General features: G+C 38.9%; 3 protein-coding genes across 4 annotated transcripts; all 3 read left to right on the forward strand.

Moving 5' to 3' along the window:
* Positions 1–3,833: 3,833 nt before the first annotated feature.
* On the forward strand, positions 3,834–8,789 carry LOC110856785 (thioredoxin reductase 1, cytoplasmic). Of its 2 annotated transcripts, none has more exons than XM_022105333.2 (11): positions 3,834–4,500; positions 5,320–5,386; positions 6,071–6,315; positions 6,410–6,605; positions 6,701–6,843; positions 6,907–7,140; positions 7,225–7,502; positions 7,569–7,698; positions 7,784–8,014; positions 8,125–8,259; positions 8,349–8,789. In XM_022105333.2, exons 1-11 carry the CDS (start codon positions 4,135–4,137, stop codon positions 8,409–8,411), a joined length of 2,088 nt encoding a protein of 695 aa, XP_021961025.1. In that variant the 5' UTR covers positions 3,834–4,134; the 3' UTR covers positions 8,412–8,789. The 2 variants fall into 2 exon arrangements, with proteins under 2 accessions (XP_021961025.1, XP_021961026.1); XM_022105334.2 differs by having other exon boundaries at positions 7,572–7,698.
* A 627-nt stretch (positions 8,790–9,416) lies between these two features.
* On the forward strand, positions 9,417–11,605 carry LOC110856891 (cyclic AMP-dependent transcription factor ATF-6 alpha). The gene is made up of 4 exons (XM_022105476.2): positions 9,417–9,577; positions 9,693–10,053; positions 10,140–10,515; positions 10,642–11,605. The coding sequence occupies exons 2-4, from the start codon at positions 9,706–9,708 to the stop codon at positions 10,755–10,757; spliced, it is 840 nt and encodes a 279-aa protein (XP_021961168.1). The 5' UTR covers positions 9,417–9,577; positions 9,693–9,705; the 3' UTR covers positions 10,758–11,605.
* A 466-nt stretch (positions 11,606–12,071) lies between these two features.
* On the forward strand, positions 12,072–19,941 carry LOC110856675 (transcription elongation factor SPT6). The gene is made up of 22 exons (XM_022105172.2): positions 12,072–12,392; positions 12,514–12,619; positions 12,704–12,882; positions 12,993–13,106; positions 13,165–13,408; positions 13,520–13,568; positions 13,652–15,007; positions 15,099–15,278; positions 15,348–15,513; positions 15,590–15,766; positions 15,842–16,270; positions 16,351–16,488; positions 16,563–16,730; positions 16,801–16,928; positions 17,001–17,202; positions 17,316–17,612; positions 17,675–17,922; positions 18,018–18,760; positions 18,889–19,007; positions 19,090–19,247; positions 19,321–19,552; positions 19,632–19,941. Exons 1-22 carry the CDS (start codon positions 12,354–12,356, stop codon positions 19,782–19,784), a joined length of 5,625 nt encoding a protein of 1,874 aa, XP_021960864.1. The 5' UTR covers positions 12,072–12,353; the 3' UTR covers positions 19,785–19,941.
* Positions 19,942–20,058: the final 117 nt, after the last annotated feature.

Raw genomic sequence — 20,058 nt, forward strand, 5'->3', positions numbered from 1 at the left:
GCGGCTCCAGAATACAGGTAGATTTATACGATGACAAATCCAACAAAAGCTCACCTGCCTAAAATCTAGAGGTGGACCATTCATCAATTCCGTACATAAACAATGCCTCCCAACAAAAGGATAAAGTTTGTCGTTATTTCAACACTAATTAAAAACAAGGTAAATTTAAAATGGAGTTAAATGTGAGTTAATTGTGACCACACCACACCACACCTTCGAGAGGCCTCGTCTAAAAAAACATGCCAGTCGTACTGGTTATTCTTTGGAGGTGACTCATGAATGTTTGGGAAAGATGGTTTACTTTGCAATAATAAAACCGATGTGGCGTTGTTTGAAGAAATGCATTGTTGTTCAAAACATTAAAACGTATACCCAATGTCATAAATATATGCAAATTTGATTGTCCTCCATGAAAATGACAATTTACATGCACTTGTATTTATTAAGATATGCACTGATATGTGATCAGCGTTATCGATGTGGGAATAGTAAGATTGATGTTAGAGCTTTCATGCAGGTTTTATAATACAAGCGTTTCGTTCTGAAACAGACTAGAAGTTTCGTTATGTATGATATGAAAAATTGTGCAGCTAGGATAAAATAGAAGGAGACACACTTTGTAGTATTTGTAAAGGTTCAGATTTATTAGAATCCATGTCAAATTGACCCCGTCAGATTTCCCCGGTCATATTGACCCCGCGACAGATTGACCCCACGTCATATTGACCCCGCGACAGATTGACCCCACGTCATATTGACCCCGCGACAGATTGACCCCACGTCATATTGACCCCGCGACTGATTGACCCCAAGTCATATTGACCCCGCGACAGATTGACCCCCGGCAACTATTAGTTAATACACAAATAATCATCGGGGGTCATCGGAGTGGGTGGGGTATAATGCACCAAAATTTCAAAATTATCGTAGAGAGCTGAAATTTAGTACAGAGGTTGCTAATGGCTTATAATGCACAAAAACTCAAGTTGGAAAAATTCAAGTTGGAAAAATTGTTATCTTGAGAGACCCTATGAGGTGACCCATACTGATTTTTCAAAAATCATCATATCAAACTGAAATTTGGTAGAGATGTTGCTTATAGGTACCATTGGAAGAATATAAAAAGAAATTGGTAAAATTTTTATCTGGAGCGACCCTATGGGGTGACTCATACCGATTTTTAGAAATTGCTTTAAAAAGATGAAATCGGCAAGGTAATACTTAATGGCTTCTCATTATAGAATATGAAGTTAAAAGTGAGCAAAATGTAACCAGAGTGACCCTGAAGGCTGACCCATACCGTTTTTAAAAGTTGTTATTTCCATCTGAAATATGGTATGGGTGATAAAAACCACTTCTGAATAGCACACACAGCTTTGAAAGTTCAAGATGTTAAGGGATTTGATGGCAAATAATAGAAAATCTAACAAATATGACTCGGTCTATATGAAGTCTGCATTGTAGGTTTTTTAGCTTAAAATGAGGATAAAAATAGATTAAGAAATTTGCATATTAACAATTAAAATATTACATTATGTATGTATACTTTTGAGTGGAATACATATTTTAGACTTAAATTTTAAATAGGAAATAAAATTAACTATTTATGTGTAAATACATTAAGTAGTGCCTGTATCTATGGCCTGGGGTCAATCTGTCGCGGGGTCAATATGGCGTGGGGTCAATCTGTCGCGGGGTCAATCTGTCGCGGGAACAATCTGTCGCGGGGTCAATATGACGTGGGGTCAATCTGTCGCGGGGTCAATATGACGTGGGGTCAATCTGTCGCGGGGTCAATATGACGTGGGGTCAATCTGTCGCGGGGTCAATATGACGTGGGGTCAATCTGTCGCGGGGTCAATATGACCGGGGAAATCTGTCGCGGGGAAATCTGACGGGGTCAATTTGACGCCCTACCGATTTATTAGGCTTATCATCAAAAAGGTCTAATCTGAACCCCTGCTTCCATTTTATCCTATAAGTTTCTCTATGGTCATATGAATGAATGATATCTACCTTTAAAGACTGAACTCAAATTGGGTTACCAATTTTGGAAACATTACAAAATTTTCAACAACCAATGACAGAAATTCCGAAGCATAAAGCGCTAAATACAGTATCCCACTAAATTGTAGATGCAGTGCATGCATGCCTTATACAAATCGCAAGTACTCCAAAACGAGTTAGTATTTCAAATTGATTTTGACACCAATTATCAACAATATTTCATGCTACAATCGTGCAAAATTTCAAACGAATTCGTTTACAACTGATGAAGTTATGGATATTTAAATGTCAAAAAGTTGCAAATTGCACGCCACAAAATTGTAGATGCAGCTGAATTTAATTATGATAACGACCCAGTCTTTCAGTATAGAGGCAAATTTCGTTCGGGATTGCTTATTATGGATAAGAACAGTTGTTTGAGTTGCCAATAAAAATATTTTGTGGTTTTATTTTAAAATAGTATATAACAACGAGTTCAATCTAGAAACACGGGCAGAAAATATTGCGGGTGATGAAAATGGGTGAAGTTATGGAAAAATTGGCGAAAAACTTTGGCGAAATTTCAAGACAACGTGTACAATATATTGCCCAAAAAATTGGATTAAATGTCAACTCATTTTTGCCATCAAGACCGGCGTCGGAAAAGCCGTACATCGCCATGTCATGACACGAGACATATGAGAATTGTTAGAATGGTCACACCAAAACTTGCGAGAGGTGTTCAAAGCGACCTTTTTACAGATGTCTACTTATAAAAGATTAGAAACAGGCTGGTATTCGCTGAATTATCGAGAGATTTGGCAAAATGAACACCTAAGATCTCAGTGGGACACCAAAAGAAATCCTTAGCGTTAATAAGGCAGAACACAGAAGGTCTGCTTGTGACAGGAAAAATTTTTGCTTCCTGGATGAGATCAAAATTCAACTACCTGGTTCAAATGGAGTTGCCAGAATGTGGCAGAGGTAAAGCAAAAGTGCGAACAATTGATTTGTGGGGCCAATTGTTAAAAATAGACGTTTCAATTAAACCTTGGCTGGGGGTACATTTAGTGTGTGGTATGAAAATTACGAATTCTTCCCGGAATGTAATGGCTTGAGGCAGCTTCCGTTAGGACAGGGTTGGAACATTGAAATGTGTCGTTGACATCATTACAAACAAGGCTTTTCTTGATTTGCTAAAAATAAATCTTTGTCGATTTGCAGCAAAGGCGGATGTTGGTCAGATATTTATCTTCCAACATAGCGAGTATTAAATAAATATTACATAAATCATCTCAAAATGTCCCAAGGAAAATAAAATGAAGATTTTGGACTGGGTTTCCCAATTTTATGACGTCAACCCGATCGAGCATTCATGGATGCCGTGAAAGCGTTGGGCGGCATAATGGAAACCCACAAATCCAGCTTATCTGAGAACCATAATCATAGAAGAGTGGGAGAAGATCCACCAAAGTGTAACTAAATTATTGGTGGAGTCGATGTTCAGACGAATTTAAGCCGGTATTGCCGCTAAAAGTAGGCACACATAATATTAAATAGGCTATTTACCTGCATCTACAATTTTGTGGCGTGCAATTTGCAACTTTTTGACATTTAAATATCTATAACTTTATCAGTTTTAGACGAATTTATTTGAAATTTTGCACGATTGTAGCATGAAATATTGTTGGTAATTGGTGCTAAAATCAATTTGAAATACTAACTCGTTTTGGAGTATTAGTGACTTGTGTAAGGCATGCATGCACTGCATCTACAATTTAGTGGGATACTGTATCTCCACACACTAGCCGCGTAGTAGATGGTTTTTTATTCTCGTGGTTTTTGGTTTTCCACTTCACTTTCAGCTCACGCTTGACCTTGTCCACATCCAATCCACCAGTGTGGCTGACTGGCTGGCTGTTCTTCTTAAACTCGTCGTGTTTGTTGTTATCCAGATCAAGATAAGGGTATTGGTTGTGATAAGGTACTTGGCTGAGTATACCCCAGACCCAGTGCAACTGGTGACTTCAGTGGCAAAAAGTACTCCCCGGTGACCGGTCGGTACGGGAGAGAAGCTGCGAAAAGGGTGCTATTAATAGTCACCTTAAAAAACTGAAAGTCATCCTAATCGTCAGAAGACAACACTTGATGCCATTCTTGTGGAAACAGCTATTCAGCAGTAGTTCAATAATTACACGCAGTATTCACCAGAACTTAAGTCGTCGTTCCTGTTATCTGCAAACATTTCCTCAAAGTCGTCATTTTTTCCTACCAAAAGTTCCTCCCAGGACTCAACATCAATATAATTATTTTCCGCAGTCATTCCAATTATCGGGGGGAGGACCGATATTTCCACTTTACCATCAGAAACATAATTTCCACACGGGCGAGTTGCTGAATTTCGCAGCGATGCCTCCAATCAGCCAAAACCTTGCGGTTGAGAAGATGGAGGAGTTCATCAAGGCGAACGAGGTCATGGTCTTTAGCAAAAGTTATTGCCCATTCTGCAAAAAGGTGAGGAAGATGTGACAATTTTTGGAAACGTTTTTAAAATTTGGATTGATTTTATGTATATGAATGAATGGCATGCAGCTGACGACATTAAGATTGCATCATTATCAGCATGTTGTTTATAATTATAGCGTAGTCATTTGATAAGCTTTTGTCACATGGTCATTTATTTATTATTCCCTCATTGCAACTTAATTTTGACCTTGAACCCAAGTAAAATGTTATACGTGAATCAAGTCATTTATCCACATTGTACTTGGGTGGTGAATCCTTAGTATTTATTTTGTCCCAAATTATAATAACTATATGCACATAGTAAATGGGACAGAAAATAATTGCACATATTTCGTTGTACGTGTGACATTTTCAACTTATGACAGACAGGATGCATGATGTGACCACGTACAGTACTTATCCTTAGTTTTACATGTCGGGCTTTTGTAGCAGACAGCGTAGCGTAATTCAGTATAATGGAGTAATTGAATTGTGCATCGAATATGTATAGCATACGACATTTCCTTATCAATAATGTCAGTCGTATATATTTACTCGGTGTTTTTACCTGTTTTTGCGTGTAATGATTTGGCTGCTGCTCTTTTCCATCCATGATTATGTTATAGCATTATGGCATGCAATTTTTTTCCATGTAAAATGATTCCATCGCTCAGTGTCCATATCTTGTTCGTTGATCTTGTCCTATTATGTTATAGGACATCATCAATTTATTTTACCATTGTTTTTAAGTTGAGAAGAAAAATTTTCTGCGTGCAGGATATTTAATTGTTGAATTAATTAATTTACTACAATGATTTGATTTTGTAGGTGAAAGCTCTATTTACCGATCTGGGTATTAACTACCATGCTTACGAGTTGGACTTAATTGATCCAGGTAAGTTGTGTCAAAAGTTAATGATAAATGATGGAAAGTAAAAGAAAGTCGGACTAATGAGGAGATATAATTAAATTCCATATAGTCATATACTTTACTAGGTAGACATATCTAAACTGCATAACAGTTAGCATAAGTAGCATAAGTGGTAGGGTTTTCGTCGGGTTTTGTCAATTTTGGGCTGAATAAATCCAAGAAAGCACGAGGTGACACAAAAGAAAGAATGATGATGAATGGGCAAGACGCCATACAAACAAACCAACCAGCCAAAATCAATAAGTCGTATTTTTGTGATGCCCTTTATGAGCTTTTACCAATTCTAAGATTCTAATCGAATTTTGATTCTATAGATTAGTAGTAAGAGCTCGTCGATGATCATGTATCTCAGAAAAGTAAAATTAACGTTTTGTTTCGTGCATTTATTTTATAATAAAATTCTATTGAGGAATAAATAGATACAATAAATTAATATGGGTTCATCCGGCAGTGTGCTTTTCCATACCTGCTGCGATACAGAATCCATACTACTACAAACAACAAGCCCGTCGGGTTCGGGTATACATATATGCATTTACTCAGTCTGGAAATTAACTTTCATAAACAATAAAGATTAAGATCTGATAATCTAATAATCTCATTTAAGTATATTAGTCTATAATAATTTATGATTTGTTTTTGGCATAGATGAAGCTGCACTGCTGCAAGCAGCTCTAAAGGAAAAGTCTGGCATGTCCACGGTTCCGAATGTATTCATAAAAGGAAATCACATTGGGGGCTGCGACGATACGTTCAAGAAACACCAGCAAGTCGGCTTACTGAACGTGCTCAAGGGATCGAATGATATGGATTCCACTGCTGGGGAAAGTTCAAGCTATGATTATGATTTAATTGTCATTGGAGGTGGTTCTGGAGGTCTTGCTGCATCGAAGGTATGCATTTTGCACTGTAGTTGTTTATACTATGTTTTTATAGCATTGATTGAATAAATCCATTCCTAACTAACGAACCTGTTCAAATTTATAGGAAGCAGCAAAGCTCGGAAAGAAAGTAGCAGTTTGTGATTTTGTGAAACCAACCCCCGTCGGAACAACTTGGGGTCTTGGGGGTACTTGTGTCAATGTTGGATGTATTCCAAAAAAATTGATGCATCAATCTGCTCTTCTTGGGACTGCTTTGGACGATTCTCGTGCTTTTGGCTGGAATATTCCCGAGGATGGGAGTAAGTAACTAATTGCATACTTGTATGCAAATCTCTACTGTTTCTAAATTAAAATATATACGCTGACTATCCTGTTTGTTCTTTATTTTTTTTAGAAGCTCATGATTGGCCAGCTATGGTTGAAGCCATTCAGAATTACATCGCTTCACTTAACTGGGGATACCGAGTTGCCTTAAAGGATGCGAAAGTGACTTATCTCAACGAATTTGCCGAATTCGTCAACGACCGTACCATAAATGTACAGTGTTAATTGCTTACTGCTGATGATAATGTTACCAACTGTGTATAATTATGATTACAGACGACCAATAAGAAAGGAAAGACTCAACAAGTCACGGCACAGAATTTTATAGTCGCTGTCGGTGGGCGGCCCCGCTATCCTGATATCCCCGGTGCTTTGGAATTTGGAATTACGTCAGATGATTTGTTCTCTCTTCCACATAACCCAGGAAAAACTTTGTGCATTGGAGCATCTTATATTGCTTTGGAGTGTGCTGGGTTCTTAGCCGGTGTTGGCATTGAATCAACCGTTATGGTATGCGTAAACTGTTTAGTGCAAGTAATATAATATTTCGTGAATTGAAGACTGCAGAAGACTCATGAAATCGTTGTGTTCCAGGTACGCTCAATTTTACTGAGAGGATTTGATCAACAAATTTCTGGGATGATTGGAGAGCACATGTCAGAGCACGGTGTTAAGTTTTTGAATGGATGGGTGCCAACTTCCATTGTGAAATTAGAAGAAGGGACCCCTCCGCGTCTCTTGGTTACAGCAAAAGAAAGTGATGGACAAGGCACGATGGAACTAGAAGTAAACACTGTCGTCTTTGCAATTGGCCGTGACCCTTGCACCAAAGATTTGCATCTTGACGCAGCAGGAGTGAAGCTCAGTTCCAAGTAATATATTAATTCGTATTTCCAATAATTTAATCAATGAACAAATAATCAATTGCATTTTCCTAGAAGTGGAAAAATTTACACAAATGATAGCGATCAGAGTAATGTCAACCATATTTACGCAATTGGTGATGTTGCCGAGAGCCGGCCGGAACTTACCCCTGTAGCGATTCAATCTGGTGTCCTATTAGCCAGAGTAAGATAGTTGTATAATATTTGTTTACGCAGCTTGAGCTGCATGCAATGACTAATTTTATTTAACAATCTAATCTCAACAATAGCGTCTTTTTGGGGGATCTCAAGTTCTCACTGACTACATCAACGTTCCAACCACTGTATTTACCCCCTTGGAGTATGGCTGTATCGGCATTTCTGAAGAGGACGCCATTAACAAATATGGAGGCGATGACATTGAAGTGTACCACACAAACTTTCAACCTCTGGAATGCACTTTGCCCAAACGAGATGAAAACAAGTGCTATACGAAGCTTGTTTGTGTTAAGTCTGAAAACGTAAGACTTGTACAAGATATTTTAATTAATTAATTAATACGTCTCAAGATAATACTCTAGATAATTATAACTAATAATAATGTTATACTTTGTCTGTTTCCATTTACCAGGAACGCGTAGTTGGCTTTCATTATTTGGGACCCCACGCTGGAGAAGTCACTCAAGGATTTGGACTAGGAATTAAGCTCGGTGCTACGAAAAATGATTTTGATTCTTTGATTGGAATCCATCCCACGACAGCCGAGGTATTAATAACTAATGTCATTATTATTTTTACTTAATTGATAATTGCTCTCTTTTTATTAATGATGAACAATCTCTTCATTGTATTTAGACCTTCACTACGATGGGAATCACGAAATCGTCCGGCTTGAACGCTCAAAAGACGGGTTGTTGAGGATAATTTATGTGCTAAAAGTTGTTAAAACTTTAAGCGCCAATTTACCAACAAACTTAATTAAGATGTCTTGAAGATGGAGTCATTAATTACGATGATAAACCATTTATGAAAATTTATTTCTAAACCTGAAACCTCAGGGGAACTGGATTGGATTGCTTCATTTCATCTTAATCTCTTCAACACGTCCTTCGAGACCTGAATAATAATCCATCATCATCTCAAAATTTAATTTCTTCGTGATACCACGTACATGATAATAAAATTGGAATAAGAGGAAATGTAGTATATCTTGCTGTATGGGACACACAAGTATAATTACTAATTACATGTATATAATCAATAATAAATTCCCTGTATCTGAATGACTGCTAAATAGAATCTGTCTGCATATTTCTCATTTCTATTCATTCATAATATTACTATCAATACCCATAAACTGGTTATATAAATAGCTTAGAATTTCTCTGAAAGAAGCTTTAATCTCCATTCCTACTCCGTAGAAATTAAGAATCCTTGAACATGAAATACCATGACTCAATCATCACGAGATTTCATCAACCCCAACTGAAACATTTCACGCAATAAATTTGCCGATATCATCGCGTCGAGAAAGCAAATAAACAAAAGATAACAGCATTTCCAGTAGTAGCTAAATAAATAATAGAAGAGCATATTGATCGCTATTTAGTCGATGGTCATATCTCGACTCGATAATATTTACGTTCTTGGAATGAGTCACCATCACACCACACGTCGAAGCTTTTAAATAGGGGACATTCACACATTTCGATAACTTGTCAACTCGTCAATTTAAACTACAATGGAGATAAATGAAGCCAATCTTGCTGACCTCCTCTTGATAAGGCTGACCGTCAGTAGTGGATGACGGACATAGCAAAAAACTTGGGAGGATGGCTCATGAAGAAGGCGTCATTTGTGCCATGACGTCAACCGCTTCGTCCAATGAGCGAAGTCCAAGTGTGCAAAAGAGATGAGAGAAACCCACTTGTATTCTTGCATCAGTCTTTTTGCCAACTCACAACCAAAGTTGAAGCACTTGGGCAAAATTTGGACGCATTAAAACGACCACTTCTCAAAAAATGAGAATCATTAATGAGAAAAGTGTCGAAGGGAACGTTCGTTAGGTTCAATAACAACAATTGGTGAGTTGGATAATATTTCTATTTGTTTATTTGCAAAGAGTAAAGAGTGGAGGAAGTGGAAATAGTTTCTAGATTTTGAAATTAATTGGTTATTTTTTGTTGTGGTAATTTATAGGTAATTTTCCATCATGATTTGCGTACAACCGAGCAGAAATCGAAAAGAAACCCTAGTTCCTAAATCGACGACGGACGAGATGATCGAGGTTCTCAGTGTCGTCGGGGACATCACGAACGTGATGACCATTGATGCAGAGCGTTTCGTGGAGGTGACGACATCATCCTCATCATCAGACACCATGTCCCCAGACTCGTCCGAGGTCAGACCTAGAAAAAGGGCCAAGTTGGATCATCTAAGTTCGGATGAGAAAGCACAGCACAGAAAAATGATGAACAGGATTTCAGCCCAGAGTGCTCGCGACAGACAGAAGGCGCAAATGCAGTTGCAGGAGGTTCAGATTAAGAATTTAATGACTACGGTAAGAATATGATCAAATAAATATCCTAGTAAAAATTAAGTAAAATGAACAGGTTGATTGATACTAATGTTTTTCTTGTATTATAGAATGGAGCCCTGAAAAAGGAGAATGAATCCCTGAGTAACAAGTGCAACAGCCTCACCTCAGAAAACCAGAGGATGTCAGACTTGGTGAAAGAGTACGAAGCTAAGATCAAGTTGCTGGAGTCGTTCAGCGGTGAAATTAAGACCCAAATCAAGATTGAACCCATGGAGGACACACCCTCAGAATGTGGGAACGGAAGGAGTAATGACGTCAACAGTTCTTTGGAGCCTGCAGTGCCCCGCACTGTCCCTCAGCCGAAGGGACCAGAACTGGCGAAAGACTTCTCCTTCCTTCTTCTTCTGTGGACATGTTTTCAATGGATCTTGACGAACCCGAACTTATCCAAGCACTCGATGAATTCACTAAGCAAATCCTTAGGTAAGACGAATTATAGAATATTATGATGCAACAATGATCAAAATACCATCAAAGCATTTAAATAGCATCAAAAAATTTCGTCATAAATTACAAGACACTTACCTATCTTTTATTTTCATTTTTCAGTCCAGGAAATATGCTCTCAAGTCGACTCGAAGCAGCCTTCTCTTCAGACTCGAGCTGCACTTCAGATGAGGTTGATGCAGACGCTGAAATCGGTGAGGTTGAAGGAAGCAGGGTAGAATTCAAACAGGAAGAAGCGATCGAAGCAGCCATTGACAAGTTAAACGCACAAATCCAACCAGTTATCATGATAAGCAACGCAGAGACTGCTGTTGCTGCTAACAATGACATCGCTGAACAGAACAATCACGACACTCTCCCCCTGAGTGAACCCGTATTTCAAATTCTCTCTGACATATTCGATGACTTTAATGCTGAAAACTCATCTACTTCACCACAACCACCCACCGTTCACATCAAATACATTCCAGAAGAAGAAAACATCATCAGCCTAAAGCATCAGCCAAAGAAGGATAATGAGTTCAACGCTTTGTTTGAATCTTACCCATACGATTCATGGGATTCTCCTGGAAGCGTCGAATCTGACCTCTTTCCAGACCTAGCATTTTAATTCATACTTCCTCAAAAAAGAAAGGAGGGCGAGAAGACGTCTACTGCTACTTGTTCCTTCTTCCTGGTTTTGGTTGGTTTTCATAGGAAAAGCTTTAACAAATTAGAATTATTTGTACTAAAACTTTACCATTAATTGGGTCATACCTAAGGAGGTCCCATCCATTGTTTATTATTTATTGTTTCCACTTGTATTATTATATTGCTGTTTTAGTTAAATATATTACACATACAGCAGAAAAACTAGAATAACTGGGGCATTCATATTAAAGGGGTTTAAAAATAATTACTACAGCTCTCGCATGCAAATTATTGTATAGCTAAAATATAAAGCAGCAGCAGCAGCCCTCGCTCTGTCGTGTCTCAGCTTCTCACACATGTATTACAGATATATTGTACATCCGTTGTGAAAAATGAAAATGAATAAATAAAGCATTGAAACCTGTGAAACAAACAATTGTACTGAATATCAACTTCAAATGTATGACTTTACCATCACCCACCATTCTCCAGCTCCTTTTCATGCCTACAATTTTACTAAATCTCTCCCGAATAATGCATGCTTTCCCCATTTAAACACGAGTAACTTTCCAAACATAGTAAACAATCGTTCATTATCAGAGAAAGCATGATAAATATTCAGAAAAATTCAGCTTACATAACTCTATAAATTTTGCACGTTTTATGCAGAATGGGATCTGTCGAGTTTCATGTATTATCATCAATTCGCTAACGATTAGCTAACCCAGGTTCTGCCTTATCATCGCTGTTTGTTTACATCGTCTTATCCAGGTCAGCGTGCAGGTCATTATTCCGCGTGCGTGTAACTTTTACATGAAAATGCGAGTCACATTGCCCCAAAGACGCACTCAAATCAAAGTGTGCAACAAATGCGTAAGATTCCTCCGCTGCTTCAGGTTTCTCTCTTTCCTTCCTTTCAATTGTGTGAGTGAGCTGTCGGGTAAAGTCTGTCGTTAATTCAACGTACGTACGAGACAGAGTTTTATTTAGTTATACGTCCCTTCAAATAAATAATCTGTGTAATTTGTGCCTCCAATCTGTCGACAAACGGACGACAAGGAAGGGTGAAGGTTCTCTCGCGACAAGAGTCCGACCGACCACCATTACCCGGCCACGTATAGTTTAATCGTCGCCAGTCGCAGTTCCACTTTTATCGGAGGAGGAACATCACAAGAGTCGTCAAAATGTCCAATTTCATCGATTCCGAGGCTGAAGAGTCAGAGGTTGGTAAAATTTTGAAAGTTTGGTGCTTGTGTGAAAAGTATATTTGTTGGAGGTTTGTTGGTTTCAAAGTTTTGTACTTGAGAAACGTTTCCTTAAAGGTATTATTCTATAAAATTTTAGCACGAAGGAGAGGAGGAGGAGGAGGAAGAGATTGGACACGTCAGGAAGTACAAGAGTAAAGACAAACGCAAAAAGCAAATTGACAGTGACGAGGAGGAGGAGGATGGTAAATTGAATGATTATTGATCTCATTAATATGTATGTATGTGTGTATAATTATTTATATAATTTGTACTTATTTTATTTTCAGATGATGAAGAAGTAGTGAAAGATCTTATCGATGATAATCCTATAGAGGAGGACAGCGACAATGAGTCTGCTGGGTCGCGAAAGAGAAAGAAAAGCGACGAGGAGGATGACTTTGACGATCGTTTGGAAGAAGATGACTACGATCTTCTCGAGGAGAATTTGGGAATGAAAGTTAAAAGGGTGAGTTTAGTTTAACGTAAAATAAACTGTGATTGAAAATGTTATTTTGTTTGTCTTTTACTTTAAAAATAACAAATGTTAATTCACTCTTTGAAATCTTAATTGAATAGAAAAAAGGCTTTAAGAGAATTCGACAAGATGAAGAATCGGACGTTGAAGACACACAGGAACAGGGCGATGATCGGGAAGCTATTGCGAACCAACTCTTTGAAGGATCTGATAATGTAAGCAGCACACATTTTAATCTGTGCCTTGATTTATAATTTTAATATATTTTTTTAGGAGAATGAGCGCCCGTCACGACGAGATGAAGCACCAGAACAATACGCTTCTGACGAGTCTGAGGTGGAGTCGGAAACGGATGATTTCATCGTAGATGATGACGGTCAGCCTATTGCAGAAAAGCGAAAGAAAAGAAAGCCAATTTTTACTGATGCTGCCCTCCAAGAAGCCCAGGACATATTTGGAGTTGACTTTGATTATGAGGATTTGGACAAGGAAGAGGAGGAAGAGTATGATGAAGAAGGTTATACATACTTCACTTAATGAATTTAAAGGATTTCAGTTTATAAGACTATTACTTTTATTGTAATAATTATATTCGGCCTTTTTGTACGATTGATTTTATCTTGTGCAGATGAGGAGGACGAGGATGAGTATGAAAATGAAGAGCAACACAGCGCAAGGTAAGCTCTTTTTTTAGATTTGACAGGGATGTGGGAATGACTTTCGAGCCTGTTTTTTATTGAATTTGTTAATGTTTTTACAGGAGAACAAAGAAAGCGTTAAGGCGGAAGAAGAAGCTTAAATCCTTGTACGAATTGTACGAACCTCATGAATTGGAAAGAGCTGGGATTACGGAAGAAGACAATCGAATAAGAAACACGGATATCCCAGAACGTATGCAACTCCGCGTCGTCCCCATCACTCCTGCCGACGAAGACGAACTTGAGGAGGAGGCAGAGTGGATATTTAAGATGGGTTTCAGCAAGCACAACTTTGCAGCCATCGTAGACAAACCCAAAGTAGGAGAGATTACTCCTGCCCCACAATCTGATTGGGGAGATGATTGGGACAAACAGTCTGGAATTGCGGTTCCTGGTCCAGCTGCCAGTGTCGTTGCCAGCACGGTGAGCAAACCAGGTGCAACTTCTGGGGAAGAGGACTGGGAGGAGAATTGGGAGAAGGCTTCCTCAATTGTCTCCGCTGCTCCAAAATCCACCCTTAGTGCTAAACAAGGAGGAGGCGTCCTAGACGAAGATGACAATTGGGAGAGAGAATCTAATTTCGAGAAACAGTCCGTCATCGGAGGGCCGAAGTCGAGGGTTGGCGATTCCGACGGGATTCTTCCCGGAGCAAAGTCTCATATCAGCACGGCGGCGAGTGGTGTCCCTGAAAAATCTATTATTCAAATTATGGAGGAAGCTAAACCAAAAGTGGTGGCAAAAATTAGAAAAGCCCTCGAGTTCATGAGAAATCAGCACTTGGAAGTTCCGTTCATCGTCTTCTATCGCAAAGAGTACATCCAACCAGAACTGAAAATCAACGATTTGTGGAAAATTTACAAGCTAGACGGGCGCTATTGCCAATTGAAGTTAAGAAAAACAAGGCTAAGCATCCTGTTCAAAAATATGCAAATGTATCAGACTGATTTGATAATGGAGAATCCAGATGAGCCAATTTCAGATGCTATTCGAATAATTACCGAAGACGACGTCGATCGTATTCGAAACTTAAAAACGTCAGAAGAGTTAAAGGACATGTATCTCCTCTTCAGTCTCTACTACGCGGACGACGTGCAGTTAATGAAGGAAGCGATGGTAAAGAAACGGTTGGAAGATAAACAACGAGCAAGAGAAGTGGCTGCCGCGGCTGCTGCAGAAGGCGAACCAGTCGAAGATCCAGACGACTCTGACTCGGATCCTATTGAGTTTCCATCAACCAAACGAAAAATTGGGGGCGGATCTTACGCTCTATGCAAAAAGTTGGGAATTGACAGCCTTGTCAAGAAATTTGGATTGACTCCAGACAGGTTTGCTGAAAATTTGCGCGACTCGTATCAACGATATGAAGTGGAACAGTACCCCATGGACCCGCTGGACACGGCAAAAGAATATATGAACGAGTAAGACAAGATCTTAAAGTATTCACATGAAATAACCAATTAAAAGTCGTTTTTGGTCAAACTAATTTATTCTTTACTTTGATTTGAGCAGAAGACTGAAAACTCAGGAGGAGGCATTGAAAGCGGCAAAGTTCATGTTGGCGACGCAAATATCTAGAGAACCATTGGTCAGGTTGAGCGTGAGGGAAGTGTTCTTTGAACGTGCCACCATTACAGTGACTCCAACAAAGAAAGGGCTCCGTGAAATTGATGAAGCACATCCTTGTTATGCGTAATTATAAAAACACGTCATTATTACTTTTAACTACTTACGTTGACTTGTATCCCTTTCGTTCTATAGAATGAAGTATATCAAAGGTAAACCAGTCCGAGATTTAAAGCAGGACCAATTTTTGAAACTGACGATGGCAGAAGAAGATAAGCTGATCAATTTGGTGATTGGTGACCAAATCAAAGGGATCACCGGAGATACTTATGTGGAGGAAGTTGTTCAACTATTCAGCAGAGTACGAAATATATGCACGAATTCATTCATGTAACTTTACATTATTCATTTGCCGGTTTTTGCTTATGTGCTTTTAGGATGAGTACAGCAAGCTTGTTCAAGAGTGGAACGACGTCCGAGCAGAATGTTGCCAATTTGCACTGGAGAAACTCTTGTATCCGATTTTTCGAAAAGAATTGAGAGCAAAGTTGTTGGATGAAGCCAAAGAATATGTCATTGACACTGCTACTCATAAACTGAACGAATGGCTCAAAGTAAAATTCAATTTCTTTCTCATTATATTTCTTATTTTACTTTGTTTAATTTTTTATGTATGTTTTTATGAACAGGTTGCACCTTACTCGGTCAATTTTGCCGACGAAGATGAAGAAGACTGGGATACTAGTAAAGGAATTCGTGTTTTGGCAATTGCCTACGTCCCCGATTTTAGCCAAGCTTCCTTCGCCACAGTGATTTCTCCTGATGGAGAGCCATCCGAGTTCATTCGCCTTCAAAACATCATGAAGAGTCTCAAAGCCTTTAATGAATCTGACCGGAAGGATAAATCAGAAGATTTAAGGTCAATTAAGGAATTGATCGTCGCAAAAAAGCCACATGTGGTTGTGATTGGTGGAGAATCCCGTGACGCAATAATGATTAAGGAAGACATTCGAAATTTGATTGCCGACCTTGGCACTGAGGATGGTTTCCCAGCAATCAATGTAGAGATTGTGGATAATGAGTTGGCGAAAGTCTATGCTAGCTCTATTAAGGCTCAGGTAAGCGGTAATAAATTATTGTATAAAGCTTTTAAGCTTTATATTTAAAAATATATTAAGTATTCTTTAATTCATTGCAGACTGATTTTCGTGAATTTCCTCTCATCTTGAGACAAGCAATTTCTCTCGGTCGAAGGATACAGGACCCACTGATTGAATTTTCGCAACTTGTGAATCATGACGATGAAATTATGTGCCTAAGATTTCATCCTATGCAGGTGCATATTTTTTTACAGATTAATAATTAATAAATTTATTGATAAAAAATATAAGATTTTAATAATGTTTTTAGGATCAAGTTGCAAAAGAAGAATTGTTGGAAAGTTTATCAACACAGTTTGTGAATCGAACGAACGAGGTAGGGGTTGACATAAATCGCTGCATTTCTAGTCCCTTTACCATGAACGTGGCACAGTTTATTTGTGGACTGGGACCCAGGAAAGCTACAGCACTCGTTAAGGTAATAATCTTCAATTTATTTACTAGGCTAACTAGTGTTTTTTTTTTTACTAATGTAACATTATGTTTAGACCCTGAAACAAAACAACCAGCGGCTTGAAAATCGAACCCAGCTTATCACAGTGTGTCACATGGGACCTAAAATATTCATTAATTGCTCCGGCTTTATCAAAATTGACACCAATTCTCTTGGGGACAGGTATGTGCACATAATTATGAGTGCTTCGTGATTTAAGTAATAAGTTATTATCTAATTTGTTGCTATTTACAGTACGGAAGCCTACGTTGAAGTATTGGATGGCTCCAGAGTGCACCCTGAAACTTATGAATGGGCCCGTAAAATGGCCGTGGATGCTTTAGAGTACGACGACGAAGATGCAAACCCTGCCAGTGCACTAGAAGAAATTCTGGAAACCCCAGATCGGTTGGAAGAGCTGAACTTGGATGCTTTTGCTGAAGAATTGGAACGTCAGGTTCGTAATATTACAAATTGTCGCTTTTGCATGAGTACCGAACGATATCCCTTTAAAAATTCGGAGTTAGTTGTATAGTATTGTAATATTCTATCTGTATAAATAATGTTTAGGGTTTCGGGAACAAGAGCATTACTCTTTACGACATCCGTGCTGAACTCAATGACCGTTACAAGGATCACAGAGAACACTACACGACTCCGAATGCTGAGCAGCTTTTCAACATGCTCACGAAAGAGACACCAGAGACGTTGTACAATGGAAAACTTACGACTGCCACCGTTGTCGGTGTATCGCACAAGAAGCCACAAGGAGAGCAACTCGACAATGCAATCCCAGTTAGAAATGAAGAGACGGGAATGTGGCAGTGTGCATTCTGCATGAAAAATGACTTTCCTGATTTATCTGAGGTGAGAATAATATAAACTTAAACTGATTGACAAATATGATTTTCTATATGCCACTAAAATAGGTTTGGAATCATTTTGATGCTGGGGCTTGTCCTGGTCAAGCTACTGGGATAAGAATCCGACTTGATAACGGGGTCAGTGGCTTTATCCCAATTGGGAAATTGTCCGACAAACCTGTAACTAATCCGGACGACAGAGTCAAACGTGGTCAAACTATACACTGTAGAATTGTGAAAATAGAAGTGGACCGATTCAGCGTAGAGTGCACATCACGAACGACTGATCTGGTCGACGGTGACCAAAAATGGAGGTGATTATATTAAGCTGTACCCTTTTGGTTTATTTGTACACCCAGTTTATCTAGGAGCAGTAATTAATAGTAGCAAGTTCTATCTTCTGTTATAGACTGCCAAAGGATCCATACTATGACGCCGAGGCTGAGGATAAGGATAAGAAACAGGAGGAGGAAGTCAAGAAGAAGAAGCACTATCAAACATATGTCCGCAGGGTCATTGTACATCCAGCGTTCAAGAATATTTCATTCAAGGAGCTTATTCCTATAATGGAGACGATGGATCAGGGCGATTTGATCATACGACCCTCCAGTAAGGGCTCGGACCACTTGACTGTGACTTGGAAAGTTACAGACTCCATTTGTCAACATATTGATGTGCTAGAAACAAAGAAGGAAAACATGTTCAGTCTCGGTCGGTCGTTACACATTGGATCAGAAGAATATGAAGACTTGGACGAAATTTTTGCTCGTTGCATAAATCCTATGGCTTCCCTCTCACGAGAATTAATTTCTTCCAAGTATTATGTGAAGCATCTGGGTGGAAGTCTAGCCATGGCAGATGAATATCTAAAAGAGGAGAAGAAGAAAAACTCAAATAAAATTCACTATGTTCTGCATGCCAGCAAGGAATTTCCCGGAAAATTCGTCCTGTCGTATCTTCCTGGAAACAAAGTTCAGCATGAATACATAACCGTCAATCCATCTGGCTTCAGATATCGTCAGCAATCATTCGCAAGTTTAAATGCGCTATTGAAATGGTTCAAGGAGCATTACAGGGAAGCTCCACCCAGCACACCCATGGCCACCCCGACGACCAACATTGCTCGGGCATCTGGCGCCTCTGCCCAACATGGTAATAATCCATAAATTAGCTAAATCAATGTTGCCAACTATTTTATGCAATGCGATTAACAAAAATGTTCTCGTTTTACATTACTTTAATGATTACTTTAACGTTTTTACATTACTTTGACGATTTAGGCACTCTTGTTCCACCACCACCACCATCCAGCCACTTTGCCGCAACATTACGTACTACTCCACATTACACCACTCCAACACAAGGGTTGACTCCATATTCTGCATTCACTACTAATACGGTACAATTTTATGCTTTATTCAAAGTCTTTTAATTGTCATCATACTCTAAGAGGAAAACATGTTTTATTTATCGTTTTACAGCCATACACACCAACAGCCCAGACTCCACATATTACTCCGTACCAAACCCCTTATCAAGGAACTCCGTGGCAGTCCGATCCACAAACCAGGGCTCTATTTTTACATTCTTCTGATGGTTTCAAAAACCCGGGACAGAAGCCGCAAGCAAATACGATACGGTGAGACTTGTTATTGGTTTATCCTATTATCCGAATGGCATAAATAACTCCTGTCGACTACTTTCACCTACAGAGTATCCAGAGACGCACAACCTAATGATGATGGCAGTGATTGGCGTAAAGCTGCAGATGCGTGGGCAAAGTCACAACAGCATCGCCCACAACGACCACCAGATTCTCAGAGATATACTGACAACCCCAACTTACAACCACTCGGCTCAAGGCAGCATATATCGGACCAGGCTTTACGAAGCAGTATGCTACAATTCCGTCAAACAGTAGAAGGACTTCGAGGAGATCAGCATGTAAGCATTTGAATCCAAATATGAATATAAACAGAATGTCCAATAAGGTATCCTTCATTATTTCTTATTATTGTTCCAGGCACATGGATCATCCGCACTGAATTTTCTTCCAAATCCTTCCCCCCGATCTGGACGTGATAGTTTGAAATCCACTCCGCGTACAAACTTTAGCCCCCGATCAATGGTCGAAAGCTCGCTGGGCGATGAAACACCGCTTCATGATGAAAATTAATAAACACTTTTTATTCGCTTTTAATTTCATGATTATTATTATATTTCGTTAGTCTTTAGCTCAAGAAAAAATTCATAAATTATAGCCATTCATTCATGTCGGTCGTATCGAATAACTTGTAGTGAATAAATTTGGAAAATGAAATTTTAAACTTGAATTAATTGTACAAACCTTATTGCTTTGTAGTGACCAGTTCAATAATAATAAATCCTGTCCATTTATCAAATTGTTATGCTTCTAATTATGTGAACGGTGAAAGATAAGAGGCACCCGT

This window comes from Folsomia candida, unplaced genomic scaffold, assembly GCF_002217175.1.
Source record: "Folsomia candida strain VU population unplaced genomic scaffold, ASM221717v1 Fcan01_Sc017, whole genome shotgun sequence".
Taxonomy (NCBI): domain Eukaryota; kingdom Metazoa; phylum Arthropoda; class Collembola; order Entomobryomorpha; family Isotomidae; genus Folsomia; species Folsomia candida.